This window comes from Vidua chalybeata, chromosome 5 (genome assembly GCF_026979565.1).
Source record: "Vidua chalybeata isolate OUT-0048 chromosome 5, bVidCha1 merged haplotype, whole genome shotgun sequence".
Lineage (NCBI taxonomy): Eukaryota > Metazoa > Chordata > Aves > Passeriformes > Viduidae > Vidua > Vidua chalybeata.
This window is the reverse complement of record NC_071534.1, coordinates 71,754,962-71,777,492: the sequence shown is the minus strand read 5'-3', so window position 1 is coordinate 71,777,492 and position 22,531 is coordinate 71,754,962. Positions and strand designations below refer to the sequence as shown.

The 22,531-nt window shown below is 55.8% G+C and overlaps 1 protein-coding gene across 2 annotated transcripts in view; it reads left to right on the top strand.

Annotated features, from left to right (window-relative positions):
* Positions 1 to 16,558, top strand: part of MAPK8IP2 (mitogen-activated protein kinase 8 interacting protein 2) — a 31,090-nt gene extending 14,532 nt beyond the window's left edge. For both annotated transcript variants that reach the window (XM_053944253.1, XM_053944255.1), the window contains 7 exons: positions 364 to 439; positions 3,042 to 3,214; positions 7,594 to 7,703; positions 11,696 to 11,815; positions 12,838 to 12,908; positions 13,969 to 14,067; positions 15,511 to 16,558. In XM_053944253.1, the coding sequence (XP_053800228.1) occupies positions 364 to 439; positions 3,042 to 3,214; positions 7,594 to 7,703; positions 11,696 to 11,815; positions 12,838 to 12,908; positions 13,969 to 14,067; positions 15,511 to 15,583 (722 nt within the window). In that variant the 3' untranslated portion in view covers positions 15,584 to 16,558. The remainder of the gene's footprint in view (positions 1 to 363; positions 440 to 3,041; positions 3,215 to 7,593; positions 7,704 to 11,695; positions 11,816 to 12,837; positions 12,909 to 13,968; positions 14,068 to 15,510) is intronic.
* The last annotated feature ends 5,973 nt before the right edge of the window (positions 16,559 to 22,531 follow it).

Sequence of the window (22,531 nt, the reverse complement as noted above, 5' to 3'; positions counted from 1 at the left end):
ACATGTCGCGGGATGTCACGATGTGTCACGGGATGTCGTGACGTGTTGCGCCATGCTGTCCTGGCCCTTCTCACACCAGCTGCCCTCCCTGTCCCGTCCCTGGCACCGTTCCCGTGTGCCATGTCGTGTCACGCTACGTCACGATACGCCTGGGGGGTGTCGCGGCATGTCGCGACATGTCACGGGAGACGGGGCAGGCTCACAGTGACCACAGTGGTCCAGGTGGGACCCCCAGGAGGGTTCTGACCCCACGAGCGCCCCTCGGGGACGTGGGTGGGGGTGTCCCCGTGGGGGTGGCAGCTGTCCCCTGGCCCGTGGGGGTGGCAGCTGTCCCCCGCGCCCCTGGCATGGCTGTCCCCGCAGGCACAGAGTCCTTCGGGCTGTTCTCCTGCATGGTGAACGGGGAGGAGCGGGAGCAGACCCACCGCGCCGTCTTCAGGTGAGGCCACCCCGGGTGACACCCACGGGACCCCCAGCCCCTGCCAGCGACACCCAGGGCCCCCGCAGTGCCACCCCAGGGCCCCGCTGCTGGTCCCCCCGGGGTGGCTGTCCCTGGACTCTGGGGGTGTCGTGTCCCCCCCAGGGCAGGCGCCCCACAGCTGCCACAGGGGCGTGGGTTTGGGGGTGACCAAAACATCGGGGGGAGGTCTGATCATGGGGGGTGAGGAGGTGATGAGGGGGGCAGGAGTGTGGGTTTGGGGGTGACCAACAGGTCAGGGGTGTGGGTTTGGGGGTGACCAGCAGGTCAGGGGTGTGAGTTTGGGGGTGACCAGGAGGGGAAGGAGCTGTGGGTCTGGGTTTGGGGGTGACCAGCAGGTCAGGGGTGTGAGTTTGGGGGTGACCAGCAGGTCAGGGGTGTGAGTTTGGGGGTGACCAGTGGGTCAGGGGTGTAGTGGGGTGGATATTTTTGTGAGTGGCTGGGGGAGTGGGTTTGGGCATGATGAGAAGATGAGTGGAGTGGATTTGGGGGTGATTGGGAGGTCAGGAGTGTGGGTTTGGGGGGTGATGAGGAGCTGAGGGGTGCAGAGCTGTGGCCTTGGGGCTGAGCAGGAGGTCAGGGGCAGAAAATTTGGGGCTGACCAGGAGATCAGGGCAGTGAATTTGGGGCTGCCCAGGATGTCAGGGCAGTGAATTTGGGCTGGCCAGGAGAGCAGGGCTGTAAGTTTGGGGCTGATGAGGAGGTCAGGGCTGTAAGTTTGGGGTTGACCAGGAGATCAAGGCTGTAAGTTTGGGGCTGCCCAGGATGTCAGGGCAGTGAATTTGGGCTGCCCAGGATGTCAGAGCAGTGAATTTGGGCTGCCCAGGATGTCAGGGCAGTGAATTTGGGCTGGCCAGGAGGTCACGGACGTGGCTTTGGGGCTGACCAGGAGGTCAAGGTTGTAAATCTGGGGCTGCCCAGGAGGTCAGGGCAGTGAATTTGGGCTGCCCAGGAGGTCAGGGCAGTGAATTTGGGGCTGTCCAGGAGGTCAGGGCAGTGAATTTGGGGCTGCCCAGGAGGTCAGGGCAGTGAATTTGGGGCAGACTGGGAGATCAGGGCAGTGAATTTGGGCTGGCCAGGAGAGCAGGGCTGTAAGTTTGGGGCTGATGAGGAGGTCAGGGCTGTAAGTTTGGGGCTGCCCAGGAGATCAGGGCAGTGAATTTGGGCTGCCCAGGAGGTCACGGACGTGGCTTTGGGGCTGACCAGGAGGTCAAGGTTGTAAATCTGGGGCTGCCCAGGAGGCCAGGGCAGTGAATTTGGGCTGCCCAGGATGTCAGGGCAGTGAATTTGGGCTGCCCAGGATGTCAGGGCAGTGAATTTGGGCTGACCAGGAGAGCAGGGCTGTAAGTTTGGGGCTGCCCAGGAGATCAGGGCAGTGAATTTGGGCTGCCCAGGAGGTCAGGGCAGTGAATTTGGGGCTGCCCAGGAGATCAGGGCAGTGAATTTGGGCTGCCCAGGATGTCAGGGCAGTGAATTTGGGGCTGACCAGGAGATCAGGGCAGTGAATTTGGACTGCCCAGGAGGTCATGGCAGTGAATTTGGGGCAGACTGGGAGATCAGGGCAGTGAATTTGGGCTGGCCAGGAGAGCAGGGCTGTAAGTTTGGGGCTGATGAGGAGGTCAGGGCTGTAAGTTTGGGGCTGCCCAGGAGGCCAGGGCAGTGAATTTGGACTGCCCAGGAGGTCAGGGCAGTGAATTTGGACTGCCCAGGAGGCCAGGGCAGTGAATTTGGATTGCCCAGGATGTCATGGCAATGAATTTGGGCTGCCCAGGATGTCAGAGCAGTGAATTTGGGGCTGCCCAGGATGTCATGGCAGTGAATTTGGGCTGCCCAGGAGGCCAGGGCAGTGAATTTGGGCTGCCCAGGATGTCAGGGCAGTGAATTTGGGCTGCCCAGGATGTCAGGGCAGTGAATTTGGGGCTGCCCAGGAGGTCAGGGCAGTGAATTTGGGCTGCCCAGGAGGTCAGGGCAGTGAATTTGGGGCAGACTGGGAGGTCAGGGCAGTGAATTTGGGGCTGGCCAGGAGGTCAGGGCAGTGAATTTGGGGCAGACTGGGAGATCAGGGCAGTGAATTTGGGCTGCCCAGGAGATCAGGGCAGTGAATTTGGGCTGCCCAGGAGGCCACGGACGTGGCTTTGGGGCTGCCCAGGAGGCCAGGGCAGTGAATTTGGGGCAGACTGGGAGGTCAGGGCAGTGAATTTGGGCTGCCCAGGAGGCCACGGACGTGGCTTTGGGGCTGCCCAGGAGGCCAGGGCAGTGAATTTGGGGCAGACTGGGAGGTCAGGGCAGTGAATTTGGGCTGCCCAGGAGGCCACGGACGTGGCTTTGGGGCTGCCCAGGAGGTCAGGGCAGTGAATTTGGGCTGCCCAGGAGGCCAGGGCAGTGAATTTGGGGCTGCCCAGGATGTCAGAGCAGTGAATTCGGACTGCCCAGGAGGTCAGGGCAGTGAATTTGGGGCTGCCCAGGAGGCCACGGACGTGGCTTTGGGGCTGCCCAGGAGGTCAGGGCAGCGCCTTTGGGGCTGTCCGCGTCCCCACGCCGATCCCTCCGCGCGTGCCCCCAGGTTCATCCCGCGCCACGAGGACGAGCTGGAGCTGGACGTGGACGACCCCATCCTGGTGGAGCTGGAGGAGGACGATTACTGGTACCGGGGCTACAACATGCGGACGGGCGAGCGCGGCATCTTCCCCGCCTTCTACGCCCACGAGGTGGTGGGGCAGGCCCGCGACGCCGTGGGTACGAGCCCGGGGGCTCCGGGGGGGCTTTGGGGCGCCCTCCCTGTGAGAAAGGAGCTTTACTCTTCAGCATTTTTGATTTTTAGTTAGGGGGTTTTCATTAGGGGGTTAAAAGCGTTGGGTGTGTGGCCGTAGCGTGGTCACAGTGCTCTATTGCAACAGTTTTTCTTTTTCTATGTTTAGCTTCCTATCTTTATTTATATATTTGTTTCTGTTATTTATTTCTATATTTCTAGATTTATTTCTATATTTCTGTATTTATTTCTATATTTCTACATTTATTTCTATTATTTATTTCTATTATTTATTTCTATTATTTATTTCTATATTTCTACATTTATTTCTATTATTTATTTCTATTATTTATTTCTATATTTCTACATTTATTTCTTTTATTTATTTCTATATTTCTGTATTTATTTCTATATTTCTACATTTATTTCTTTTATTTATTTCTATATTTCTGTATTTATTTCTATATTTCTACATTTATTTCTATTATTTATTTCTATTATTTATTTCTATTATTTATTTCTATATTTCTACATTTATTTCTATTATTTATTTCTATTATTTATTTCTATATTTCTACATTTATTTCTATTATTTATTTCTATTATTTATTTCTATTATTTATTTCTAGATTTCTACATTTATTTCTTTTATTTATTTCTATATTTCTATATTTCTACATTTATTTCTAGATTTCTACATTTATTTCTATATTTATTTCTATATTTCTTTCTATATGTCTACATTCATTTCTATTATTTATTTCCATATTTATTTCTATATTTCTACATTTATTTCTAGATTTCCAGATTTCTTTTTCTATATTTATTTTCTTTTTTTATTGCATTGATTGCATACATATTTGCGAGGATTATACATTTTTAAACACTTCTTTGAGTCCTTTCACACGCTCTGGGGATTTTTTCGCTTGGTTCCACCCCTGACCTGCCGCGCGATAGCGAATATTTGATTTTTGGGAGCGGTGGATGGCATTTTTTCACAATGTTTATGCTGTTTTTTTCACAATGTGTACGTCAATTCTTCACAACAACAAGTGAGGAGTTACTGACGGTCGAGTGGCAGAGGGGCTGGGAGCACAAAGCCTGTGAGGAACTGAGCTGGGGGTGCTCAGCCTGGAGAAAAGGAGACTCAGGGCTGGCCTCAGCTCTCTCCACAGCTCCTGAAAGGTGCCTGTGCTCAGCTGGCCTTGGGCTCTGTCTCCAGGCAGCACTGACAGAGCCAGAGCACACAGGCTCAGGCTGAGCCCAGGGAAATTCAGGTTGGATATCAGGAAAAAGCTTTTCCAGAAAGGTGATAAAGTTCTGGAATGGCTGCCCGGGGAGGTGGTGGGGTCACCACCCCTGGATGTGTTTAAAAAGCCTGGACGTGGCACTGGCTGCCAGGGTCTGCCTGAGCTGTTGGGCTGGGCTGGATGCTCTTGGAGGTCTCTCCCAACCCTGGGATTCTGGGAATTCTGGGAATTCTGTGTGTGACTGTGTGATTCTGTGTGATTCTGTATGATTGTGTGTGATTCTGTGATTCCGTGTGGTTCCGTTATTGTGTGGTTCTGTGATTCCATGGTTGTGTGTGATTCTGTGATCCTCTGTGATTCCATGATTCTGTGATCCTGTGTGATCCTGTGTGATTCCATGATTCTGTGATCCCCCGTGATTCCATGATTCTGTGATCCTCTGTGATCCTGTGTGATTCCATGATTCTGTGATCCCCCGTGATTCCATGATTCTGTGATCCTCTGTGATCCTGTGTGATTCCATGATCCTGTGATCCTCTGTGATTCCATGATTCTGTGATCCTCTGTGATCCTGTGTGATTCCATGATCCTGTGATCCTCTGTGATCCTGTGTGATTCCATGAATCTGTGATCCTCTGTGATTCCATGATTCTGTGATCCTCTGTGATCCTGTGTGATTCCATGATCCTGTGATCCTCTGTGATCCTGTGTGATTCCATGAATCTGTGATCCTCTGTGATTCCATGATCCTGTGATCCTCTGTGATCCTCTGTGATTCTATGATCCTGTGATCCTCTGTGATCCTGTGTGATTCTGTGATTCCATGATTCTGTGTGATTCCCTGATTGTGTGGGATTCCCTGATTCCATGATTGTGTGATTCCCTGATTGTGTGTGATTCCCTGATTCTGTGTGATTCTGTGATTGTGTAATTCTGTGATTGTGTGTGATTCCCTGATTCCGTGATTGTGTGATTCTGTGAATTCTGTGTGATTCCCTGATTCCGTGTGATTCCATGATTGTGTGATTCCCTGATTCCGTGTTTGTGTGATTCTGTGAATTCCATGTGATTCCTGATTCCCTGATTGTGTAATTCTGTGATTGTGTGATTCCCTGATTGTGTGATTCCCTCATTCTGTGTGATTCCCTGATTCTGTGTGTGATTATTGTGATTGTGTGATTCCCTGATTCTGTGTGATTCCTGATCACGTGACTGTGTGATTCTGTGAATTCTGTGATTGTGTGATTCTGTGAATTCTGTGTGATTCCCTGATTCTGTGTGATTGTGTGATTCCGTGAATTCTGTGTGATTCCTGATCCTGTGATTGTGTGATTCCGTGAATTCTGTGTGATTCCCTCATTCTGTGTGATTCCCTGATTCAGTGACTGTATGATTCCCTGATTCTGTGTGATTCCATGATTGTGTGATTCCCTGATCCTGTGATTGTGTGATTCCCTGATTCCCTGATCCCGTGACTGTGTGATTCCCTCATTCTGTGTGATTCCCTGATTCTGTGTGTGATTATTATGACTGTGTGATTCCCTCATTCTGTGTGATTCCTGATCCTATGATTGTGTGATTCCGTGAATTCTGTGTGATTCCCTGATTCTGTGTGATTCCTGCTCCCGTGACTGTGTGATTCCGTGAATTCTGTGTGATTCTGTGAATTCTGTGTGATTCCCTGATCCCGTGACTGTGTGATTCCGTGAATTCTGTGTGATTCCCTGATTCTGTGTGATTCCTGATCCCATGATTGTGTGATTCCATGAATTCTGTGTGATTCTGTGAATTCTGTGTGATTCCCTGATTCTGTGTGATTCCTGATCCCGTGACTGTGTGATTCCCTCATTCTGTGTGATTCCTGATCCTGTGATTGTGTGATTCCATGATTGTGTAATTCCCTGATTCCCTGATCCCGTGACTGTGTGATTCCCTCATTCTGTGTGCTTCCCTCATTCTGTGTGATTCTGTGATTGTGTGATTCCTGATCCCGTGACTGTGTGATTCCCTCATTCTGTGTGATTCCCTGATCCTGTGATTGTGTGATTCCGTGAATTCTGTGTGATTCCCTGATCCTGTGATTGTGTGATTCCGTGAATTCTGTGTGATTCTGTGAATTCTGTGTGATTCCCTGATCCCGTGATTGTGTGATTCTGTGATTGTGTGATTCCCTCATTCTCTGTGATTCCCTGATTCAGTGATTGTGTGATTCCATGAATTCTGTGTGCTTCCCTGATTCTGTGTGATTCCCTGATTCCCTGATCCCGTGATTGTGTGATTCCCTGATTCTGTGTGTGATTATTGTGACTGTGTGATTCCCTGATTCTGTGTGATTCCTGATCCCGTGACTGTGTGATTCCCTCATTCTGTGATTGTGTGATTCCCTGATTCCCTGATCCCGTGACTGTGTGATTCCCTCATTCTGTGTGATTCCTGATCCTGTGATTGTGTGATTCCCTGATTCTGTGTGATTACCTGATCCTGTGATCGTGTAATTCCATGATTGTGTGATTCCCGATCCCATGATTGTGTGATTCCGTGAATGCTGTGTGATTCCCTGATTCTGTGTGTGATTATTGTGACTGTGTGATTCCATGATTCTGTGTGATTCCTGATCCCGTGAATTCTGTGTGATTCCATGATTCTGTGTGTGATTATTGTGACTGTGTGATTCCATGATTCTGTGTGATTCCTGATCCCGTGAATTCTGTGTGATTCCATGATTCTGTGTGTGATTATTGTGACTGTGTGATTCCCTCATTCTGTGTGATTCCTGATCCCGTGAATTCTGTGTGATTCCATGATTCTGTGTGATTCCTGATCCCGTGACTGTGTGATTCCCTGATCCTGTGATTGTGTGATTCCCTGATTCCCTGATCCCGTGACTGTGTGATTCCCTCATTCTGTGTGATTCCCTGATCCTGTGATTGTGTGATTCCATGAATTCTGTGTGATCCCGTGAATTCTGTGTGATTCTGTGAATTCTGTGTGATTCCCTGATCCCGTGACTGTGTGATTCCATGAATTCTGTGTGATCCCGTGAATTCTGTGTGCTTCCCTGACTCCGTCACGCCGAGCCTCGGCGGTTCCTGACGCCGTCCGTGCCGTCTCGGCAGGCCTGAAGAGGAACCCGTGCTGGCTGGAGCGGTTCAACGTGCAGTTCCTGGGCTCCGTGGAGGTGCCCTACCACCAGGGCAACGGCATCCTCTGCGCCGCCATGCAGAAGGTGAGCGGGGAGCGCGGCCAAACCCGCCTGCTTCGGCGGGAAATGTTTAAATTTGTGTGGCAAAGGTCATAAAAACCCGCGGGAAATTTAAATTTCTGTGGCACAGGTCATAAAAACCCGCGGGAAATTTCAATTTCTGTGGCACAGGTCATAAAAACCCACCTGCTTCTGCAGGAAATTTCAATTTCTATGGCACAGGTCATAAAAACCCGCGGGAAATTTCAATTTCTATGGCACAGGTCATAAAAACCCGCGGGAAATTTCAATTTCTATGGCACAGGTCATAAAAACCCGGCTGGGACTCACCTGCTTCTGCAGGAAATTTAAATTTGTGTGGCACAGGTCATAAAAACCCGTGGGAAATTTAAATTTGTGTGGCAAAGGTAAAAAAAAACCCACGGAAATTTCAAATTGTGTGGCACAGGTCATAAAAACCCGCCTGCTTCTGCAGGAAATTTAAATTTGTGTGGCACAGGTCATAAAACCCCACCTGCGGGAAATTTAAATTTGTGTGGCACAGGTCATAAAAACCCAGCTGGGACTCACCTGCTTCGGCAGGAAATTTAAATTTCTGTAGCACAGGTCATAAAAACCCACGGGAAATTTAAATTTGTGTGGCACAGGTCATAAAAACCCGCGGGAAATTTAAATTTGTACTGCACAGGTCATAAAAACCCACCTGCTTCTGCAGGAAATGTTTAAATTTGTGTGGCACAGGTCATAAAAACCCGCGGGAAATTTCAATTTCTATGGCACAGGTCATAAAAACCCGGCTGGGACTCACCTGCTTCTGCAGGAAATTTCAATTTGTGTGGCACAGGTCATAAAAACCTCGCGGGAAATTTAAATTTGTACTGCACAGGTCATAAAAACCCACCTGCTTCTGCAGGAAATTTCAATTTGTGTGGCACAGGTCATAAAAACCCCGCGGGAAATTTAAATTTGTGTGGCACAGGTCATAAAAACCAGCAGGAAATTTCAATTTGTGTGGCACAGGTCATAAAAACCCTGCAGGAAATTTAAATTTGTACTGCACAGGTCATAAAAACCCACCTGCTTCTGCAGGAAATGTTTAAATTTGTGTGGCACAGGTCATAAAAACCCGTGGGAAATTTAAATTTGTGTGGCACAGGTCATAAAACCCCAGCTGGGACTCACCTGCTTCTGCAGGAAATTTAAATTTGTGTGGCACAGGTCATAAAAACCTCGCGGGAAATTTAAATTTGTGTGGCACAGGTCATAAAAACCCACGGGAAATTTAAATTTGTGTGGCACAGGTCATAAAAACCCACGGGAAATTTAAATTTGTGTGGCACAGGTCATAAAAACCCGCGGGAAATTTCAATTTGTGTGGCACAGGTCATAAAAACCCTACAGGAAATTTAAATTTGTGTGGCACAGGTCATAAAAACCCTGCAGGAAATTTCAATTTCTATGGCACAGGTCATAGAAACCCTACAGGAAATTTAAATTTGTGTGGCACAGGTCATAAAAACCCTACAGGAAATTTAAATTTGTGTGGCACAGGTCATAAAAATTTAAATTTCTATGGCACAAATTTCATATTTTATTGTTACGTTTTTATGGCATTCAATTTTTAGGTCATATCTGATAGGGTTATCAGAAGGTATTATTATTATTATATATTGATTAATATGGAGATTTATATATAATAATTTATAACATTGATTCTCTATGTGTATCTATTACATTATAATTATTAATTATAATATTATATATTGATTATTTTATATGTAACATATTTTTATGGCATAGGTCATATCTGATTGGGTTGTCAGAAGGTATTTTTATTATTAATATATTATAATATATTACTAAAATATATATAATTAATATATTAATATAATTAATATATTATGCATTAATTACTCTCTATATATTATATATCATAATTAATATTATAACATTGATTCTGTATAACTATATCTCACATTATAATTATTAATTATAATATAATACATTCATTATTTTATATGTAAATTTTTTTATGGCACAGGTCATATCTGGTAGGGTTATCAGAAGGTATTTTTATTATTATAAATTAATTATTGTATAGATATTATATATCATAATTAATATTTTAACATTAATTCTATATAACTATATATTAATTATATAACTATTATAACTATATATTAAGTCTATATAACTATATAACTATTAATTCTATACAACTATATATTACATTATAATTATTAATGATAATATTGTATATTCATTATTTTATATGTAAAAGTTTTATGGCACAGGTCATATCTGATAGGATTATCAGAAGGTTTTTTTATTATGATATATATTATATATCATAATTTATAACATTAATTCTCTATAACTACATATTACATTATAATGATTATTGATAATGTTATATATTCATTATTTTATATATAGCATATTAATACACGATATAAATAATATGCTTATAATATAAATAATAATATAAATTATATAATGCAATTAATATAATAGAAATTATATTTATTATTTACTATTATATTAGTGTTTAATAGCATAAATAATATTATTATTTAATAATATAAAGAATATTTATCTAAATGAACATATATTATAATTATATAATTATTAATATATATTAAAATACTATTATTGTCAGACCGAACTGTAATGAACAGCACGCACTCAGATCATTGGTATTTTGTGAATTTCTTTATTTTTGGTCCTTTCCACACCTTTTCTCCTCATTCCCATGGAACAGGTGCAGCCTGCTCTCTTCCCAGGAATAATTCCATTAATAATATGAAGTCAGTTAATAATATGAAAAACTAATAAATAATAAATAATAATGATAATTAATAATTAATTTACATTTACAGTTTTTTCCTTTTACAATTTTTACCTGTTATGATTTTTACCTTTAACAATTTCACCTTTAATGACTTTATCTTTTACGATTCTACCTTTTGTGATTTTACCTTTTACAATTTTTACCTTTTACAATTTTTACCTTTTATAATTTTTACCTCTTGATTTTACCTATTACAATTTTACCTTTTTTTACCATTTTACCTTTTACGATTTTACCTTTTACGATTTCACCTTTTACGACTTTTACCTTCTATGATATTTGCCTTTTATAATTTTTACCTTTTATAATTTTTACCTTTTACGATTTTTACCCTTTATAATTTTTACCTTTTATGATTTTACCTTATTGAATTTTTACCTCTTACGATTTTACCTTTTTTACGATTTTACCTTTTTTTTACGATGTTACCATTTGTGATTTTTACCTTTTTACGATGTTACCATTTGTGATTTTTACCTTTTTATGATTTTACCGTTTATGATTTTTGCCTTTTTTATGATTTTACCATTTGTGATTTTTACCATTTTACGCTGTTACTGTTTGTGATTTTTACCTTTTGACGCTGTTACCATTTGTGATTTTTACCTTTTTACGATGTTACCATTTGTGGTTTTTACCTTTTTATGATGTTACCGTTTGTGATTTTTGCCTTTTTACGATGTTACCATTTGTGATTTTTACCTTTTTTTACACTGTTACCATTTGTGATTTTTACCATTTTACGCTGTTACCGTTTGTGATTTTTACCTTTGACGCTGTTACCGTTTGTGATTTTTACCTTTGACGCTGTTACCGTTTGTGATTTTTACCTTTGATGCTGTTACCGTTTGTGATTTTTACCTTTTTTTACGCTGTTACTGTTTGTGATTTTTACCTTTTTACGCTGTTACCGTTTGTGATTTTTACCATTTTACGCTGTTACTGTTTGTGATTTTTACCATTTTACGCTGTTACCATTTGTGATTTTTACTTTTTTACGCTGTTACCGTTTGTGATTTTTACCTTTTGACGCTGTTACCATTTGTGATTTTTACCTTTGACGCTGTTACCATTTGTGATTTTTACCTTTTGACGCTGTTACCGTTTGTGATTTTGCCCTTGACGATTTGCCCTCACTCGATGTTGACCTTTCCGCGTTTCCCAGATCGCCACCACCAGGAAGCTGACGGTGCACCTGCGGCCCCCGGCCAGCTGTGACCTGGAGGTGACACTGCAGGGCATCAAACTCATCCTCACCGTCACCGAGTACAGCCCCGAGCGCGAGGTCCGGGCCCCGCCGCCGCACCGGCAGGGACGGGTTTGGGGGGGACCTGAGGGGGCACAGGAGGTTTGGGGGGACAGGGAAGGGGTCTGGGGGTGACTAGGAGGGGACAGGAGAAGGTTTAGGGGGACCAGAGGGGAATGGGAGAAGGTTTGGGGGGACCTGGAAGGGACAACAGAAGGTTTGGGGTGACCTGGAGGGGATGGGGGAAAGTTTGGGGGGCACCAGGAGGGGACAGGAGAAGGTTTGGGGGGCACCAGGAGGGGACAGGAGAAGGTTTGGGGGGACCAGGAGGGGACAGGAGAAGGTTTTGGGGTGACCTGGGGGGGACAGGAGAAGGTTTGGGGGGACAGGGAAGGGATGGAAGGGGACTGGGGATTACCAGGAGGGGACAGGAGAAGGTTTGGGGGACCAGGATGTGATGAGGGGTGCACGGGTCTGGCTTTGGGGAGCGAAAAGGAGATTTGGGGGTGCCCAGGAGGGGAGGGATATTTGGGTCTGGGTTTGGGGGTGACCAGAGAAGGTGAGGGGTGCAAGGGTCTGGGTTTGGGGGGTGAGGAGGTGGGGGGGGATGAAGGGGTCTGGATTTGGGGGTGACCTGGAGGGGAGGGGTGCAGGGCTGTGGGTTTGGGGGGCAACAGGGAGGTGTGGGGTGATGGGGAGGTGAGGAATGTGGGGAGTGGGCTTGGGGGGTGATGAGGGGCTCAGATTTGGGGGTGACCACGAGCTCAGGGCTTTGGGGGGTCTGAGTTTGGGGGGCAAGGAGGTAATGAGGGGCTCGGGGGTCTGGGTTTGGGGATGCCCTGGACAGGAGGAATGTGGGGGGTGGGTTTTGGGGGGCTCAGGGGTCAGGTTTGGGGGTGCCCAGGAGTTGTGTGGAGCAGATTCGGGGGTGCCCAGCAGGTGCAGGGTGCGGGGCTGTGGGTTTGGGGGCCGATGCCGGGGGGGGTGGGGGGCAGAGATTTTGGGGGGCTCCGGGCCCCCAGAGCTGACCCAGCCCCTCCTGTGCCCCCATCCTGCCACAGTTGGAGCGCTGCAGCCACTTCTTCCAGATGAAGAACATCTCCTTCTGTGGGTGCCACCCCCGGAACAGCTGGTGAGCCCCCTGCCCCAGGGGCACCCCCAGTCTGCCCAGGGGCAACCCGAGACACCCCTTCACCCCATCCAGGGGTACCCCCACCCTGCCAGGGGCACCCCAAGGGACCCTCACCCCATCCAGGGGTACCCCCACCCTGCCAGGGGCACCCCAAGGGACCCTCACCCCATCCAGGGGTACCCCCACCCTGCCAGGGGCACCCCAAGGGACCCTCACCTCATCCAGGGACACCCCAAGGGACTCTCACCCCATCCAGGGGCACCCCAAGGGACTCTCACCCTGCCAGGGGCACCCCAAGGGACCCTCACCCCATCCAGGGGCACCCCAAGGGATCCCTGTCCTGTCCAGGGGCACCCCAAAAGACACCCCCACCCTGCCAGGGGCACCCCAAGGGACCCCCTCCCCATCCAGGGACACCCCAAGGGACACCCTGACCCTGCAAGGGGCACCCCAAAGGACCCTCACCTCATCCAGAGAAACCCCAAGGGACCCTCACCCCATCCAGGGGCACCCTCACCCCATCCAGGGGCACCCCAAGGGACCCTCACCCCATCCAGGGACACCCCAAGGGACTCTCACCCTGCCAGGGGCACCCCAAGGGACCCTCACCCCATCCAGGGACACCCCAAGGGACCCTCACCTCATCCAGGGGCACCCCAAGGGACCCTCACCTCATCCAGGGACACCCCAAGGGACACCCCCACCCTGCAAGGGGTACCCCAAGGGACCCTCACCCAATTCAGGGACACCCCAAGGGACCCTCACCCAATTCAGGGACACCCCAAGGGACACCCCCACCCTGCCAGGGGCACCCCAAGGGACCCTCACCCAATTCAGGGACACCCCAAGGGACCCTCACCCTGCCCAGGGGCACCCCAAGGGACACCCCCACCCTGTCAGGGACACCCCAAGGGACCCCCGCCCATCCAGGGTGCCAGCCCGGAGCCCCCTGCCCGCCCCGGGGTGGCCGTCCCGGGGCTCTGGGGGTGCCCCCTGGCAGAGCCCGCCCGGGGCAGGTTTCGGGGTGCCCCCCTGAGCCCGTGCCCCCCCAAACCCGCAGCTATTTCGGGTTCATCACCAAGCACCCGGTGCTGAGCCGCTTCGCCTGCCACGTGTTCGTGTCGCAGGAGTCCATGAGACACGTGGCCGAGTGTGTCGGGTACGGCGGGGACACGGGGACACAGAGGGGACACAGAGGGGACAGGGGGACACAGAGGGGACAGGGGACACAGAGGGGACACAGAGGGGACAGGGGACACAGAGGGGACAGGGGGACACGGGGGACACAGAGGGGACAGTGGGACATGGGGGACACGGGGACACAGAGGGGACACGGGGACACAGAGGGGACACAGAGGGGACAGGGGGACACAGAGGGGACAGGGACACAGAGGGGACACAGAGGGGACAGGGGGACACAGAGGGGACAGGGGACACAGAGGGGACACGGGGACACAGAGGGGACAGGGGGACACAGAGGGGACAGGGGACACAGAGGGGACACGGGGACACAGAGGGGACAGGGGGACACGGGGGACACAGAGGGGACAGTGGGACATGGGGGACACGGGGACACAGAGGGGACACGGGGACACAGAGGGGACACGGGGACACAGAGGGGACAGGGGGACATGGGGGACACAGGGGGGACAGGGGGACACAGAGGGGACAGGGGGACAGGGGGGACAGGGGGACACAGAGGGGACACGGGGGCATGGGGGACACAGAGGGGGGCATGGGGGACATGGGGGACACGAGGACATGGGGGGCATGGGGTGGCACAGGGGGCATGGGGCTATTGGGGCTGGAGGTTTTGGGGGGTCTGAGTGCCAGGGGATCGGGGCTCACGGGGGTTGGGGTGCCCGGGATCGGGGCTCACAGGGATTGGGGTGCCGGGGGTTGGAGTGCCCGGGATTGGGGTGCCCGGGATTGGGGTCTGGGTGCAGCGTTATGGGGTGCAGGGGGTCTGGCTGTGCAGGGGCCGGGGTCACGGGGTGCGGAGGTTTGGGGTGCTGGGCATTGGGGCTGACTGGGGGTGCTGTGGGGCTGGGGTCCGGCTGTGCCAGGTTTGGGGGTCTGGGGGTGCAGCTGTGCCAGGTTTGGGGGGGCTGTGGGTCCGGCCGTGCCAGGTTTGGGGGTCTGGGGGCGCTGTGGGTCCGGCTGTGCCAGGTTTGGGGGTCTGGGGGCGCTGTGGGTCCGGCTGTGCCAGGTTTGGGGGTCTGGGGGCGCTGTGGGTCCGGCTGTGCCAGGTTTGGGGGTCTGGGGGCGCTGTGGGTCCGGCTGTGCCAGGTTTGGGGGTCTGGGGGCGCTGTGGGTCCGGCTGTGCCAGGTTTGGGGTCTGGGGGGGCTGTGGGTCTGGCTGTGCCAGGTTTGGGGGTCTGGGGGCGCTGTGGGTCCGGCTGTGCCAGGTTTGGGGGTCTGGGGGCGCTGTGGGTCCGGCTGTGCCAGGTTTGGGGGGGTTGTGGGTGCCGGCTCCGGGGTACCATCTCTGGGGGTGGCAGCCCCCGCTGGCGGGGTCTCGGTGGGTCCGGGGGGTGCCGGGGGTGCCACGCCCTGAGCCCCCCGCCCTCGCTGACGCCCCCTCCCCACGGCCGCCCCCCAGCCGAGCGTTTCAGGAATATTACCAGGAGCACCTGGAGTACGCCTGCCCCACAGAGGACATCTACCTGGAGTAGGGTCCCTGCCACCCCCCGCACTCGGGGGCACCCCAGGGACTCCGTGTGACCCCAGGGACGTGGTGTCACCCCCGGGGACTCTGTGTCACCCTCGGGGCTTGGTGTCACCCCCGGGGACTCGGGGTCACCCAGCCAGGGACTCTGTGTCACCCCCAGGGATTCTGTCCCCCTTAGGGGCTCTGTGGGACCCCAGGGACTCGGTGTCACCCCAGAGACAAGGTGTCACCCGTGGGGACCCTGCGTGACCCCAGAGACTCTCTGTGTGACCCCCAGGGACTCCGTGTCACCCCCGGGGACTCCGTGTCACCCCAGGCACTCTGTGTCACCCCCGGGGGGACTCAGTGTGTGACCCCAGAGGCTCTGCCCCCCCCCCCCCCCCACGCCCACCCCCCACTTCTCGGGGGTCCGGGGGTCCCCTCGGGGGGTGACACAGCCCAGCGGGGGGGTGACACGGCCCGAGCAGCCCCCCCTGCATGAGCACGGCCAGCCCGGGGGGCAGCGGGCCCGCGGCCTTGGGGGCACGGGGCGGGGGGGCACCGGGGCGGGGTGGGGTGGGTGGGGGTCCGGGGGCAGCTCGGGGGGAAGGGGGGGGGGGCGCATCTCCGCGCACCCCCGAACCCGCGCTGCCCCCCCCAAAGGAACGGGGATCCCCCAGAGCTGCCCCCCCCGCCCCCCGCCCCGGGTGTGCTGCCCCTCGTGTCGGTGTCCCCGGCTGTCCCCCCCCCCCCCCGCCCCGCCACCGAGCTCGGGCCCCGGGGGGGTCCCGGGGCCGCCCCCTCCTCACTGCTGTGCCTGGTGGTCCCTCGCTTCGGCCCTGTCGCCCAGCGCTATCGTGACTATATCGCCACCCGCTCGATGTCCCGGTATTTATCTGTACTCAGCAGCCAGAGGAGCCCCGAGCCACTGTGCCACCCCGGCTGTCCCCACGCCGTTGTCACCCACTTGGTCTTTCAATAAAATATATGCTTGGTGTGAGCTGGGGACACTGCGGGGACAGGGATGGGGACACTGAGGGGACAGGGGCGGGACGGGGTGGGGACACTGCGGGGACAGGGGCGGGACAGGGTGGGGACAGGGGTGGGACGGGGCTGGGGACACTGCGGGGACAGGGGCGGGACGGGGTGGGGACACTGCGGGGACAGAGGTGGGACAGGGGTGGGGACACTGCTGGGGACAGTGGTGGGACAGGGTGGGGACACTGCTGGGGACAGGGGCGGGACAGGGTGGGGACACTGCTGGGGACAGGGTGGGGACACTGCGGGGACAGGGGCGGGGACAGGGGCGGGGACAGGGGCGGGACGGGGTGGGGACACTGCTGGGGACAGGGTGGGGACAGGGGTGGGACAGGGTGGGGACACTGCTGGGGACAGGGGTGGGACAGGGCTGGGGACAGGGTTAGGGACACTGCTGGGACAGGGGTGGGGACACTGCTGGGACACTGCTGGGACACTGATGAGGACAGGTTTGGGGATGCTGCTGGGGACAGGGGTGGGACAGAGGTGGGGACACTCCTGGGGACAGTGGTGGGGACAGTACTGGGACAGGGGTGGGGACACTGCTGGGACAGTCCTGGTGCACTGCTCAGGACAGTGTTGGGGCACTGGTGGGACACTGCTGGGGACATCCGGGACAGGGTGGGACACCCAGGGGAGTTGGGGACACCCAGGGGAGCTGGGGACACGCAGGCAAGTGGGGACCCCCAGCCCCATCCCTGTCTCTTTGTCCCTTGGCACTTGTCCCGAGTGTCCCCCCCTGGCCCCGGGGACACGGCCGGGACCTGCTGGGGGTGTGACACTGGGGACAGCGGCATCGTGCCATTGGAGTGGCACCCGTGGGAGCCAGGGCACCCCAAAACTCACCCAGGAGCAGCCCGAAATTCAGTCAGGAAACCCCGAAATTTACCCAGAGACGCCCCAAAACTCATCCAGGAACACCCCAAATCTCGCTCAGGGACACCCCAAAATTCAGCCAAGGATACCCCAAAGTTCATCCGGGAATACCTCAAAATTCAACGGGGGACACCCCAAAATTCAACGAGGGACACCCCAAAACTCCTCCAGGAACACCCCAAAAGACATCCGGCACACCTCAAATTTCAGCCGGGAATATCCCAAAATTCAGCTGGGGACACCCCAAAATTCAACAGGGAACACCCCAAAATTCACCCACGGGGCTCTGTGCCTTGGGGGCTCCCGTCGTCCCCCCTTGTCCCCCCTTGGCCGGGACCACCCCGGGATCCGAGCGACCACAGGACCAGGCGGAGCTTTCTTATAAATTTATTACATAATAATAATAATAATTAATAATAATAATATAATATAAGAAACATAGATCTCTGTGGGGGATGTGTATCACAACGTCAAGGGGCGGGAGGCGAATGGCCGCACCTCCGTGACTCCGGAGAAGGAGAAAGCTCCTCCGAAAATCCATACAAAATTAAGGGTGAAGTCAAACTGACCCTGGGAAAATTAAAAACGGAACGAAAACCCACAGGTGAGTCCGGCTGGGGGGACGGGACCGAGAGTGTGGCGGGGCCGGGCTGTGCACATGCAGCGGGCGTGAGGGCGTGGCGCATGCATGGGCGGTGAGCGCGCGGCCGGACGGCGGCCGGACGGCCGGACGGCGGCCCCGCCACGGATGGGGCCGGCGGGGCCGTCGCCCCCCCCCCGGGAGCCGAGTGACCCGAGGGGGTTCTGCTCTTCGTCACAGTCGTGGGGGGGGGGGGGGTTGGCGGGGTACGGACGGGCGGATGGAGTGGGGGCGATGGCGCCGGGCTGGACAACGGAAAAATATCGACAGCTCGGGGGGGGAAAAAAAAATCCCCTTTGGAAGCGGGGGGGGGGAAAAGAAAAGGAAAAGTGTCTCCCTTTGTACAGCGGAAAAACCCGAGTGGTGGAGAAGCCATGAGAGGAATCACAGTAACCGCCGCGGCCCGGGGGCAGCGTGGCCGGGGGGCGGCGCGGCCGAGGGGTTGGCGTGGCCGAGCCGTGGTCAAGGGGTCGGCGTGGCCGAGAGGCCAAGCGGTGGTCAAAGGGTCAGCGCGGCCGATGGGCTGGCGCGGCCGAGGGTTGGTCAAAGGCTTGGCATGGCTGATGGGTTGGCGTGGCCGAGGGGTCGGCACGGCCAATGGGTTTGCCTGGCAAAGGGGTGGTCAAGGGCTTGGCGTGGCCGATGGCTTGGCACGGCCAAGGGGTCAACATGGCCAATGGATTGGCGTGGCCGAGGGGTGGTCAAGGGCTTGGCACGGCCAATGGGTTGGCGTGGCCGAGGGGTTGGTGTAGCCAAGGGGCGCAAAGGGTCGGCACGGCCGATGGGTTGGCATGGCCAAGGGGTCAACACGGCCAGTGGATCGGCACGGCCAATGGGTTGGCTTGGCCAAGGGGTCAACATGGCCGATGGGTTGGCACGGCCAAAGGGCCAAGGGGTGGTCAGGGGGTCGGCACGGCCGAGGGGCTGGCATGGCCGAAGGATTGGCACGGCCAAAGGGCTGAGGCGTGGTCAAGGACTCGGCACAGCCAATGGATTGGCGTGGCCGAGGGGTCAGCATTGCCGATGGGTTGGCGAGGCCAAGTGGCCAAGGGGTGGTCAAGGGGTTGGCGCGGCCGGTGGGTTGGCGTGGCCGAGGGCTTGGCACGGCCAAGGGCCAAGGGTGCTCAAAGGGTCAGCACGGCTGAGGGGTCAGTGTGGCTCAGGGGTCAGTGTGGCTCAGGGCTCCATGGGTCCGAGGACTGACCAAGGGTTTGGCATGGCCAATGGCTTGGCATGGCCAAGGGGTCAGTGTGGTCAAGGGGCCAGCCTGGCCAATGGGTTGGCGTGGCCAAAGCACGGCCGAGGGGTCGGCACAGCCGATGGGTTGGCGTGGCCGAGGGGTCGGTGTGACCCCGGGATTGGCGTGGCTGAGGGGTCAGTGTGGCCAAAGGTTTGGCGTGGCCCAGGGGTCAGTGTGGCCAAAGGTTTGGCGTGGCCGATGCGCTGTTGTGACCGAGGGGTCGGCGTGACCCAGGGGTTGGCAGAGCCGGGGGGTGACCGAGGGGTCAGCGCGGCCGATGGGTTGGCGTGGCCGAGGGGTCAGTGTGACCAGGGGTCGGCGCGGCCGAGGGGCCAGGCCGGGGTCAGGGGTCAGCTGGGCTCCCGCTCTGCCTTCTCCCGGATGGCTTTTCCAAAGGCAAGGTGGCCCTGGCTCTGGGGGTGTCCGGAGCGGGCTGGCGGCGTGGCCGGAGCGGGGACGGGAGCTGGGGACACCGGGAATCGCTCCGTCCCCGCGGGAAGGGGACGGCAGCGCTTTGGGAACGGCCACGGCACCGGACCGCGGCCGAGGGGCACCCTGGGGTCCCGGCGGTGGCACCACGGGGGTGACCCTGGCCGCGGGCACGGGGCCACCCCGGAGCCGGTGGCACCGCGGGGCACAGGCTGGGGGTGCAGAGGGGCAGCGGGGGGACACGGGGGACACGGAGGGGACAGCGGGGGTCTGTGCTGGCAGCTGGAGGGGCCGCCCCAGGCGAAGCCAGTTCGCCCGGGGACCCTGATGGCCTTTTGGAAGTCCCTTGTCCAGCTCTGCCACATCCCCGTGGCAGCGCAGGGGACAGGGACGGGCAGGGGACAGGGACAGACAGCGCAGGGGACAGGGACAGACAGCGCAGGGGACAGGGTGGGCAGGGGACAGGGACGGGCATGACAGGGGACACGGGTGGGCAATGTAGGGGACAGGGATGGGGAAATGAGAGGGACAGGGATGAGCGGGGCAGGGGACACGGGTGGGCAATGCGGGGGACAAGGGAAAGCGGGGCAGGGGACAGGGATGAGTGGTGCAGGGGACAGGGATGGGCAGGACGGGGGACAGGGACGGGCAGGGGACAGGGACGGGCAGGGGACAGGGGACAGAGACGGGCAGGACGGGGGACAGGGACGGGCAGGGGACAGGGGACAGAGACGGGCAGGACGGGGGAGAGGGACGGGCAGGGGACAGGGACGGGCAGGGGACAGGGGACAGAAATGATGAGGGCAGGGGACAGGGATGAATGGGACAGGGATGAATGGCACGGAGGCAAGGATGAGCGGGGCAGGCGACAGGGACAAACAGGACAAAGGGACAGAGATGAGCGGAATGGGGATGAGCGGGGCAGGGGACAGGATGAGTGGCACAGGGGACAAGGATAAACGGGACAAGGATGAGTGGCACAGGGGACAGGGATAAACGGGACAGGGATAAACGGGACAGGGGACAGGGACAGCAGGACGGGGAGGCTGCGGGGACACACCGGGCAGCTTGGTGGCAGCCCCGGGCGCTCCCGGGACGGGCAGCGCGGGTGGAAGTCGCCTTCTCTGGCGTGGCGCCTGACTGGGACGAGCCGTGGTGTCCCCGCGGGGGGCGGGTGACACTCAGTGTTCGCCAACACAGGTACGGCTGCAGCTGCTTCAGCGGGAGCTGGGGGTGCCGGCCGGGCACGGCCGCGGCTCCGCGGGCGCGGAGCGGGCACCGCCATTTCCGCCCTCGGGGGGCGCGGAGGAGGAGGAGGAGGAGGGGGGGGAGGGAGAGGAAGGCTCCTCCGAAATGGCGAGAAGGCGCACAGCTCTCCGGTCCCAGAGCGAGCTTGAGCGGAGCGGTTTGCGCTCCGCGGGTTCGGCCTCTCGCGGTGAGAGGCGGCCGCGGGCGGGGGGGTCTCCGTCTCGGTGTGGCCCCAAAAAACAGCTGCGGAAGGGGCGGAGACCCGGGGACACCCGGCGGGACGGCGCCGGGCTGCCCGCGCTCAGGCCACCACTGTCACCTTCCACCCGCGCCCCTGGAGCCGCGGGGCGCGCCCGGGGCGGGCGGCGCCGGCGGAGCCCGGAGGGGACACGGGGGGCTCCGCGCGGGGGCACCGGGACACCGGTGCCACCCGGGGGACACCGAGAGCGCCGGGGGCTGCCGGGGGCTGCGGGGAGCTGGGGAGGGAGGGGAAGGGGAGGGACGGGGGGTAGGGACAGCAGGGACAGGGCAGGGACAGGCAGGGAGGGCAGGGTGGCCAAGCAGAGAGGGCAGTGCCAGGCAAGCGGTGGCCAGGCAGGGGTGGCCAGGCAGGGGTGGTCAGTGCCAGGCAGGGGTGGTCAGTGCCAGGCAGGGTGGTCAGGATGGTCAGGCAGAGCAGTCAATGCCAGGCACGAGTGGTCAGGCAGGGGTGGTCAGTGCCAGGCTGGGCAGTGCCAGGCAGGGGTGGTCAGTGCCAGGCTGGGCAGTGCCAGGCAGGGGTGGTCAGGGTGGTCAGGCAGGGTGGTCAGTGCCAGGCAGGGTGGTCAGGCAGAGTGGTCAGGCAGAGTGGTCAGTGCCAGGCACGAGTGGTCAGGCAGGGGTGGTCAGCGCCAGGCAGGGGTGGTCAGGGTGGTCAGGCAGGGTGGTCAGTGCCAGGCAGGGGTGGTCAGGATGGTCAGTGCCAGGCTGGGCAGTGCCAGGCAGGGGTGGTCAGGGTGGTCAGGCAGGGTGGTCAGCGCCAGGCTGGGCAGTGCCAGGCAGGGGTGGTCAGGGTGGTCAGGCAGGGTGGTCAGTGCCAGGCAGGGGTGGTCAGGGTGGTCAGTGCCAGGCTGGGCAGTGCCAGGCAGGGGTGGTCAGGGTGGTCAGTGCCAGGCTGGGCAGTGCCAGGCAGAGTGGTCAGGATGGTCAGTGACAGGCTGGGCAGTGCCAGGCAGAGTGGTCAGTGCCAGGCAGGGTGGTCAGTGCCAGGCTGGGCAGTGCCAGGCAGGGGTGGTCAGGGTGGTCAGGCAGGGGTGGTCAGTGCCAGGCAGGGTGGTCAGGCAGAGTGGTCAGGCAGAGTGGTCAGTGCCAGGCAGGGTGGTCAGTGCCAGGCTGGGCAGTGCCAGGACGTGCCGAGGGCCAGCACCAAGGGCACGCGGGTGGCGCAGCCGGGACCAGCGGTGGCCGTGCAGGGGCTTGGCCAAGCCGAGCGCTCGCGGGGGGCTCCGAGGGGACCCCCGTGT